This window comes from Diachasmimorpha longicaudata, unplaced genomic scaffold (assembly GCF_034640455.1).
Source record: "Diachasmimorpha longicaudata isolate KC_UGA_2023 unplaced genomic scaffold, iyDiaLong2 ctg00000362.1, whole genome shotgun sequence".
In the NCBI taxonomy this organism is placed as follows: Eukaryota; Metazoa; Arthropoda; class Insecta; order Hymenoptera; family Braconidae; genus Diachasmimorpha; species Diachasmimorpha longicaudata.
Window position 1 is genome coordinate 1 of NW_026974105.1, and position 9,924 is coordinate 9,924.

Below are 9,924 nucleotides of genomic sequence, written 5' to 3' on the forward strand. Positions count from 1 at the left end.
AGTCAGGTAATGAATTTGTTTAACAATTTTTTTTTAATCGAACATAAAATATTTATTTTACAAAAATACATTTTATTCACAATTTATGATCATCTCAATTTACGATTTAGTATGAGTTCATTAGTTAATCAATTAATTATCATAAATTGACTTATCTCAGTTGACGAATTTCTGGTGCTGAACAGGCGCGCCTGGGTTCCGAAGCAAAGACAGCTCAGGAGAATGTGCGATCAGCCTCGAAGCGGCTGAAGGAAGCGAAGAAGGAAGTCCAGACTGCGAAGGAGGAGCGTGACACCCTGAGTGCTGAGCAGCAGCAGCTGCTGAAGGAGAAGACGAAACTGACCCTGACGATAAACGATCTTCTGGAGGAGGTGAAGGGTGACAACGACAGCAGAAAACGTGCGCAGCAGGAGCTGGAGAAGCTAAAGGAGAACATCGCTGTGAGGGAAAAGGAGCTGGAGAAGATTCGTCCTGAATACGAGGAGATGAAGCGACGGGAGGAGGAGTACACGAGAGCGATGGGACTCAAGGAACAGAAGCGGAAGGAGTTGTACGCTAAGCAGGGGACACTCACGTGTGATATCAGCAAGGACGACAGGGATAAATGGATTCAGAACGAGCTGAAGCAGCTGACCAAGCAGATTAGGGATAAAGAGGAGCACCAGAAGAAGATCAGTGAGGATCTCAAGAAAGACGCCGAGAAGCAGAAGGATCTCGAGAAGAAGATCGAGGAGTACACGAAGGAGATGGAGAAGCAGAGGGCGTCCATTGATGAACACAACAAGCACTACTATGAACTGACCAAGCAGAAGGACGCCTGTCAGGCGCAGAGGAAGGAGCAGTACAGGAAGGAGAGTGTCCTGCAGTTGAATCTGTCTGGGTTGAAGGAGGACCTGGCGAAGGCTGATCAGAGCCTCAGGTCCATGGCCGGAAAACCCATTCTCAATGGACGGGATTCGGTTCGGAGGGTTCTTGAGACTTTCAAAGAACGACCTGACATGGCTCATGAGGTTAACTCGTACTATGGACCTGTCATCGAGAACTTTGATTGTGATAAGAGTGTCTACATGGCGGTGGAGGTCACTGCTGGCAACAGACTCTTTCATCATATTGTGGAGACTGACAAGTTTGGAACGAAAATCCTGAAGGAGATGAACAATCAGAGACTGCCGGGGGAAGTCACCTTCATGCCTCTCAATCGTCTACACGTGAAGAGCATTGATTATCCTGATACGAGTGACGCCATTCCCATGATCTCCAAGCTTAATTATGATGGGAAGTACGACAGAGCGATGAGGTACATTTTTGGGAAGACTCTCATCTGTAGAAATCTGGAAGCTGCTACTAATTTGGCGAGGACATCTGGACTTGATTGTGTGACACTCGAGGGGGATCAAGTCTCCTCCAAGGGATCACTCACTGGGGGGTACTTCAATACCCTCAGGTCCAGGCTGGAGATCCAGAAGACAAGGTCTGAACTTATGGCGCAGATCAACACGATGGAGAATGAACTGTCTAACCTGAGGGATGAGATCAAGAAGGCGGATCAGAATATATCGTCGTATGTCAGTGAGATGCAGAGAACGGAGACGAAGAACAGCAAGGCTAAAGACATCTACGACAAGATGAAGGCGGAGATCAGGCTGATGAAGGAGGAGTTGTCGGCTATCGAGAGGTATAGAACACCGAAGGAGAGGAGTCTTGCCCAGTGCACATCGAATCTCGAGGCTATGAGGGCGACCAAGGAGGGTCTTGAGAGTGAACTCCATCAGGACTTGATGGCGCAGTTGTCGGTGGCTGATCAACGGCAGGTGGATACCCTCAACGACGAGATCAGGACACTCACGAAAGAGAATAAGGAGGCTTTTGCCAAACGTATGAGACTGGAGGCTGAGAAGAACAAACTTGAGAATCTTCTTACTAATAATCTTCATCGGAGGAAGGACGAACTCGTGCAGGCACTCCAGGAGATCTCGGTGGAAGACAGGCAGAGACAGTTGGAGACTTGCAAGGCTCAGCTGTCGGACATAGAGAAAAGATTGGTCAAGGTCAATGCTGATTTCAAGACTATGAATGAGAGAGTCGGGGGCGCCACCAAAAAGCAGAAGGCTGAGGCTGCTGAGGTGGAGAAGTGGAAGGCGAAGGAGAAGGAAGTCCAGGAGAAGATCGAGTCTGATGCTAAGGATCTTGAGAAACTCGCCAGCAAGCAGAATATTCTACAGCAGAAGATCGCTGAGTGTACACAGAAGATCACGGAATTGGGGGCACTGCCTTCACCTGAGGCTTATGAGAAGTTTGGGAATATGTCGACGAAACAGCTGTTCAAGGAGATGGAGAAGGCGAATAATCAGCTGAAGAAGTACAGCCATGTTAATAAAAAGGCGTTGGATCAGTTCATGTCGTTCAGCGATCAGAAGGAGAAGCTTGTGAAGAGGAAGGAGGAGCTGGACAGAGGCGATGAGAAGATCAAGGAGCTGATGAATGTACTGGAGATGAGAAAGTGCGAGGCTATTCAGTTCACTTTTAAACAGGTTAGTAAGTACTTCAGCGAAGTCTTCAAGAAACTCGTGCCCACTGGACACGCACAACTCGTCATGAAGACGGCCGATGGGGAGGAGGGCGATGATGATACATCCACTGCTGCCGATTCTGATCGGTTCATTGGTGTCGGTGAGTTTGAGGTTTTGATGAGATTTTGGGGATGTTTTTCACGATTATGTTAATTTTTGGAATTTTTCAGGGATTAGAGTTTCGTTCACTGGACAAAAAGCTGAGATGAGAGAGATGAATCAACTTTCGGGTGGGCAAAAGTCTCTTGTGGCACTTGCCCTGATATTCGCTATTCAGAAGTGCGATCCAGCACCTTTCTATCTATTCGATGAGATCGATCAGGCTCTCGATGCCCAGCACAGAAAAGCTGTTGCTGATATGATCCATGAACTCAGCTCTGACGCACAATTTATCACCACAACTTTTAGGTGAGAATTTTTGTTAAAAAAATTGGATAAATTTTAAATTAATGGAAATTAATGAATTTTTTCAGACCTGAATTACTGCAGCACGCAAATAAATTCTATGGGGTTAAATTCAGGAATAAGGTGTCTCACGTAGAGTGTGTCACCAGGGAAGAAGCTGCTGACTTTGTCGAAGACGACACAACTCACGGATAAACGGAAAAACATATTTATTTTTATTATGAAGATAAAGAAAACATCATCTATTAATTTTTCAGAGTTTCTGCTGTAATTCTAATTCAATTCGTGAGGATTCAACTGGGAAATGTTGATTCGCTCTTCAATTTGTAATTTTAATGGAGCTGACAATTTTTCAAAAAAATAAAAAAATAAAAAAAATATCTTCTTCAATTCTGGTAATTGCACTTCATTAACTGCCCTTTTCCAACAAATTTTCCTGTACTTTCTGGGACTTCTATCGTCCAGGAATGAATAAATTATTTTTGAAGTGGAAGTGGGCCGGAAATCGGGGCGCTGAAGCCAGAAATGGCTGCCACTGTTTATACTTCCCGTGAATTTCCCTCGCTTTTTGCATTCGAGAAGCCGGTGAAGCACAAAAGCACAAGCTATTGTTGAAAAATGTACATCAAAAAGGTAATTTGAGGCTTTCATCCCTTATTCGTCCCAAATAAAGCCCCCAGGACGTCTGGAACATCAGGAATGTCAATCAATCACTTCATTTTTCGTTTTTTGTGACGAAAAACACTTCATTCTTGGTTTCAGATCGTCATCGAGAACTTCAAATCCTACAGGGGACAACATATTTTCGATGGTTTGCACCCAGGACACAATACCATAGGTTTGTAACGTTTCTTTTGTTATTTTTATGGTGAACAACAGGAATTTTCTAATAATTGTTGGGTGACTTGACGAACATAACGGAGAACATTTTTCCTCCGTTATGTTGCAGGAATTTCGCAATTATCCTGGTAACAACTGATTTTAGAGGAAAATGTCACAAGACCATTTTTGTAGCTGAGGAAATTCCCCACAGGAAGTCCCTCCGTCATTTTCCTCTAAAACCATTAATTATCGAGATAATTCGATATTTATTGGGGCTCAAAAATATCCTTCTGCACCATCATGTAATCGATCCTCATCATCATCCCCCTGAACCCTATCAGTCGGCCTCAATGGCTCCGGAAAAAGCAGCCTCTTGGAGTCCATCGTCTTCGTCGTAAGTAACCGTTACTACCCGATCACAAAAGAACAGAGGGTTTCAGTGATCAACGACAACCCCATAAACCACACGAGGTCAGCCTCAGTGGAGATAATTCTCTCGAACGACGACAATGTCCTCTCAATAGACATCTCAGAGGTGCGAATCCGCAGGGTGATCTCCCTACAGTTTGACCGCATCACCGTTAACAACCAGAACTGCCATCCAGACGAACTATTCCAGCTACTCTCACCAGTCTTCCCCAGGGAGAATCCTTATTACATTGTTCGACAGGATGAAGTGGCTCATCTGGCTACTGGCACTAACCTTATTAGGTCGATATTAATGTATTTAATCATTTATTAATTTTATTTATGTAACAAAAATCCTCGATAAAAAAAATCCTCGGGGAAACTCCGCACCCACCAGGTTCGAAGTGATTGTGATGGCGATTGGAGTCCACAAGTTTGATGAGGGTATCACCGAGCTCCTCCTCCAGATCGCGGAGAAAACGCAGTGCATTGAGGACCTGCAGACTGACCTCGAAAGTCACAGGGAGAAGCTCGCCCTTCTGATGACCAAGTACAACTACTTTACGAGGATCAACAAAACGCGTCGTTACCTGGAGCATAAGCTGTACCAGCTGCACCTCGAGGACTTGCAGTCGCAGCTGTCTCAGCTGGCAGACCCCTACGATGATGAGGTCCTGAAGGCCGAGGGGGCGAAGACAGCCTACAGCGCAGTCCACTCGGAGTACGTCGATGTGAATGCTGAGGTAATCGCTCTACAGGGGGAGATCGATCTCTTGGAGAAGATGAAGAGGAAGGGAGAGATTGAAGATATCGAGTTGGCGAAGGAGCTGAACACCCAGCAGCTGGAGAGGGAAGAAATAAGGGAGAAACTACAGGGGTTTGTATTATAGATCTAAATGTAATTATTATTTGAATTAAAAGGTAAATAATAATTAAAGGTAATAGGATATAATTAAGTTTTTGCGATATTTTCACTTTTAACTTCAATTACTTCAAGATTAAATTCGGACGAATCCGAGAGTTTCGAAAAGCGCCATGAGTTGCTCCTCTCGAGGATCTCGGAGCTCGAGGAGAAGGCGAAGGGCCTCGAGACTGCGTTGCAAGACATCAGAAACAACAGTAACGAGGTCTGCCGAGAGCTGGAACGCCACGAGTACCAGCTGATGGACCTCTCCAGGAGCAAGATCATCATCGAGAAGTTGAAGACAGGAGATCACGACCTGACTGAGGTAATGCCAAGGGCTTCTCAGGTCACCAGAATCATTCAGGAGGAGGAGGAAGAGGTCGCCAGGCTGGAAGTCACCGTAGAGAAGGCTTTTGTTCAGAGGACCGAGGGCGAGAAGGAACTGGAAAGGCTGAGGAGTCAGTTAAGCGATGTAAAGCTGCTGCTGCGTGATCACAGGAGGAAAAAGGAGGAGCTCCAGAGGGCTAGGCACGATCTCCTGGGGCGGAGGAAGGAGCAGCAGAGGGAGGCGGACGTTCTTCGTGATGATATCGAGGCACTGGAGACCCGGATTGGGACGATCAAACAAAAACTGCAGATGATGGTCAGGGGAGATGTCCTCGAGGGGATCGAGTCGGTGAGGAAGATCCTGGAGGATTGGAGGCAGAGGGACGACCGGCTGGAGCTCGTTGAGGGGGTCAAGGGGATTCTCCTGGAGGTTTTTACGTGCAGAGAACCTTCGGTGGCTTTCGCCATGGAGGTCAGGGGTGGCGATCAGCTGTTTCATTATGTCGTGAGGGACAGGATTGTCATCGCTGAGATCTTGAGGGAGATGAAGGAGAGGAACATGAGGGGAATCGTCAATTTTATCCCCCTCGGGGACGTGGAGGAGCTCCAGGTGAGGTATCCCCTGGGGGAGTTCAATTGCAGACCTTTGGTATCGTTTTTGGTACCTCGGGATGGCGAGCTCCAGAAGGCTGTGGACTTCGTCTTCGGGAAGACTGTCGTCGTGAGCAGTCTTAGGGATGGCATCGCACTTGCCAATGTCTATGACCTGCAGGCGATTACTCTGAATGGACAGCAGGTAAAAATATTTTTAAATATTTTTCTTTCGATTTGATTTTTATTTTATTTTATTTTATTTTTATTTCATTTTATTTCAATTTATGTGTTTAATGACCCTTGCCACTTGTTGATTAACCCCCCTGCAGGTCCTGAGGAAGGGTAAGTACAGGGGAGGCTTTCGAGATCGCCGAAACTCTCGACTAGAACTCTACAAAGAGTACTGTGAGCAGCGAGCTAAACTAGATGCTGTCACATTGAATCACAAGAACCTCCTCACCTCCCTCCAGTCGATGAACGATGAACTCCTTCTTCCAATGTCTGAACTCCAGAAGCTGGACGTGAAGATCCAGGCGGCTGAACAGCACATCTTGGGCCTCCAAACGGACATTGCCGAGGCATCGAGGAGCTTCGAGCAGGCATCGGACAACTACTCCCCCCTGAAGAAGTACCTGGAAGACACGAGGATGAGACTGGAGGAATCGAAGCAGGAGCTGTCAACAGTGGAGACAGAGATCGAAGATCTGGAGAGGACATCTGTCGAGGAAGTCGAGATGTCTATTCAGCAGCTTCTTGAGGACTCCCTACGGCTGGAGAAACAGAGAAAACAGGCGATCGCAGAGATTCCGCACCTGGAAGGGAGACTGTCCTCGGTGAGGGAAATCCTGTCTCGTTTAGAGAAGGACAGGGACGAGCTGGAGGCACATGTGGGGGATTACTCTCAGGATATCCTCCAGGAACGACTCGTCGTCGCCGAGCAGAAGCTGGAGAAGCGCAGGAAGGATCTGGGGGAGCGGATGCAGAGACTGGAGGTGATTGATGAGAAGATAATTGGACTTACAAGGCAGCTATCAGAGGTGGAGAAGAGGGCGAGGGACTTGGACTTCGAGAGAGAGAAGGCCAGGATGACATGGGAGGCAGCGAAGGAGGACGTGGAGGCGGTTAAAGGTAGAATGGACTGTCTCACGAGGAAGATGGGGGAGTGGGAGAAGAGACTGGCTGATGTGGGGACCCTCCCCAGCATCAGGAACCCCAGGGTTTTTGACAATATGGGGAAGAAGGCGTTGGAGAGGAAGATCAGAGACATCGGGAGGGAGGAGAAGGCTCTTGGGGCTGTCGACTGTAGCATCAAGGGTAAGATGAAGGGGCTGGAGGGACAAATGGTGGCTCTGGAGCGTCTCCTGGAGAAGGAGGAGGAGAGGAAGAGGAGCTACGAGGAGGAAATGGAAAAGATCGAGACAAAGAGGGTCGAGGCCTTGAGGGTGGGGTTCGAAAAAATCAACGAGTTTTTTGAGGACATCTTTGGGAACATCGTGACCAACGGTCGGGCCAGCCTTCTTCCAGTAGGGGAGGATGGAGAGGTGGGGGATGACTGGAGGAGCGTCAGGGGAGCCAGGATTAGGGCGACTTTTGCCGGTGGACAGGAGGTGGAGAGAATGTATCAGCTCTCTGGGGGACAGAAGACTGTCATCGCTCTGTGTCTGATCTTTGCTGTTCACAGGTTCAAACCTGCGCCTTTTTATTTACTTGACGAGATTGATAAGGCACTTGATGGGTGCTTCAGGGCATCTGTGGCTGGGATGGTTCATGAGATGAGTAGGAATGCACAGTTTGTGATCGTCACGTTTAGAGAGGAGTTGGTGATGCTGGCTGATAGATTTTTCAAGGTGACTTCCAGTCATGACTGCTCACATGTGCAGGACTGCAACAGGGAGGAGGCTCTGGAGATCATTAGGAAAGATGCTGAGGAGGAGTGATTTTTTTTCATTTTTATTATTTTTTTCAGTTTGCGATTACACTCATATATATTTTTTTAATTGTCTCAAAGGTGTTGAATGACAGAAATTATTATAAACATTAGTGTATTGTAGTATTGTAAAACTGTTCATTTGCTTGTTCTGAATTTCACGAAGAACTAATGTTCATGAAATAAATGGAATTTTAATTAATTAAATTAGTTGAGAACGTTCAGTTGGAGAATATAAACGAAACAGGAAGAAAAGTTTCATATCTCTCCGACTTGAGGATTTTTATTAGATTTAAAATCTCCCTCGAAACAGATGAAACTCTTCTCAACCTGAAATTATGACACTCGTTAGGTTATAACGATGATCGTGAGTTCCCACCATGATGTACAGTGGTCCAGCCCTCATTTTCGTCATCTGGATAACAGCACAGGTACCTCTATCCTCAGAATTAAACTTCAGTCGCGAAGCAACGACCTGTTCGAGTTAATCTTAACTGTCAGTCACTTTTCACTAAATACCTCGAAAACTAAGAGGAATTTCGAAACGTTTCTCATGACCTTTTTTGTAGAGCGAAGTGAGGGCTATAAAAAATGTCTCGACGAAAATTGCGCTATCTCCTTCAGATTCGTCGATATTCCTCTAAAACTTCACGTGAACGAATTCTTCTTTTCGCTATTGAATTTTATTTAAGAACTTGAGGCTCACGTTGAAAAATTTTCAGTCGATAATGTCCCACATCCTGGCAACTTCGACCAATCCCTATACATCGGAGTTCTCGTTCAGTCCGGAGCACCATCCCTCGGAGAACCCCAGCTGTCCCACCAGGAAATCCCGTAAAATTCGTGAGTCATGGGATGATAAGTATTTTATCACCGATAGTCGTAAAAACGGTGCTGACGACATCGCGAGAAATGGGAAATCATCGGTGGAAATTATGGCCATCCTTCTGCCGTGTGCACACCCTCCGGATGGTCCCATAAACAACGTGAATATGAGCCTGTGGGGTTTTCATCTGCAGAAGTACTCGAAGATCACGAGGTGCCATCGAAAAGTTGTCATCTCCATCAAAATTACGAATGTTGGAAAGGTATTTAATCCTCTGAATTTTATTCATATGAAATTACTCCTGAAAAGAAAAATGAAACGAAAAATATTGATAAAATAAACCAAAAATCCCCTGCAATTTGTGTAATTTGCTTGCAGACAGACACAGAAGATCGATTCATAGTGATAGACCACGTGACAGACCCACTTACAATGCGAAAATCCCGACTGATGGAGCCGTACGTGATAAAAATCCGACAGGAGCAAGTGCTCCAGCTTTACGACCTGACCTTCCAAAGCGTGAGTATATCCAGGTCAAACCGCGTTCTGATGGACCGGCCGGCGGAAAAATACTGTCGGTCGGGTCGCCTCCATCCAAGTGAAGGTACAGTACCAGGAAGCAGTGACATATCGATTTGAAATTTAGGTGGTCAATGCTGAGGCGACCGAGGAGGTGATAAACAACGAGAGGGAGACTTTCATCGGTTGCGATGATTACTCGGATCATCCCACCTGCGGGGAAATGTTCTACCGAGGGGTGAAGATACCACACAGTCAGGTAATGAATTTGTTTAACAATTTTTTTTTAATCGAACATAAAATATTTATTTTACAAAAATACATTTTATTCACAATTTATGATCATCTCAATTTACGATTTAGTATGAGTTCATTAGTTAATCAATTAATTATCATAAATTGACTTATCTCAGTTGACGAATTTCTGGTGCTGAACAGGCGCGCCTGGGTTCCGAAGCAAAGACAGCTCAGGAGAATGTGCGATCAGCCTCGAAGCGGCTGAAGGAAGCGAAGAAGGAAGTCCAGACTGCGAAGGAGGAGCGTGACACCCTGAGTGCTGAGCAGCAGCAGCTGCTGAAGGAGAAGACGAAACTGACCCTGACGATAAACGATCTTCTGGAGG

The 9,924-nt window shown here is 46.1% G+C and overlaps 2 protein-coding genes across 2 annotated transcripts; both read left to right on the forward strand.

The window, feature by feature from the left end:
* Positions 1-164: 164 nt before the first annotated feature.
* Positions 165-8,103, forward strand: LOC135172496 (structural maintenance of chromosomes protein 3-like; the record flags this gene model as incomplete). The annotated part of the gene is made up of 10 exons (XM_064138534.1): positions 165-2,670; positions 2,741-2,978; positions 3,044-3,163; positions 3,233-3,301; positions 3,464-3,560; positions 3,738-3,813; positions 4,139-4,508; positions 4,603-5,082; positions 5,203-6,232; positions 6,360-8,103. Coding segments are annotated over 10 exons (6,594 nt in total), but the record flags the coding sequence as incomplete, so codon positions are not given.
* Positions 8,104-8,280: 177 nt separating this feature from the next.
* On the forward strand, positions 8,281-9,917 carry LOC135172495 (uncharacterized). The gene is made up of 4 exons (XM_064138533.1): positions 8,281-9,045; positions 9,162-9,302; positions 9,430-9,561; positions 9,716-9,917. Exons 1-4 carry the CDS (start codon positions 8,686-8,688, stop codon positions 9,734-9,736), a joined length of 654 nt encoding a protein of 217 aa, XP_063994603.1. The 5' UTR covers positions 8,281-8,685; the 3' UTR covers positions 9,737-9,917.
* Positions 9,918-9,924: the final 7 nt, after the last annotated feature.

Coding starts and splice junctions, on each gene's coding strand:
- LOC135172495 (XM_064138533.1), top strand. CDS start 8,686: ATGTCCCACATCCTGGCAACTTCGACCAATCCCTATACATCGGAGTTC. Junction 9,046..9,161: donor AAATTACGAATGTTGGAAAG/GTATTTAATCCT, acceptor ATTTGCTTGCAG/ACAGACACAGAAGATCGATT. Junction 9,303..9,429: donor ACGACCTGACCTTCCAAAGC/GTGAGTATATCC, acceptor TTTGAAATTTAG/GTGGTCAATGCTGAGGCGAC.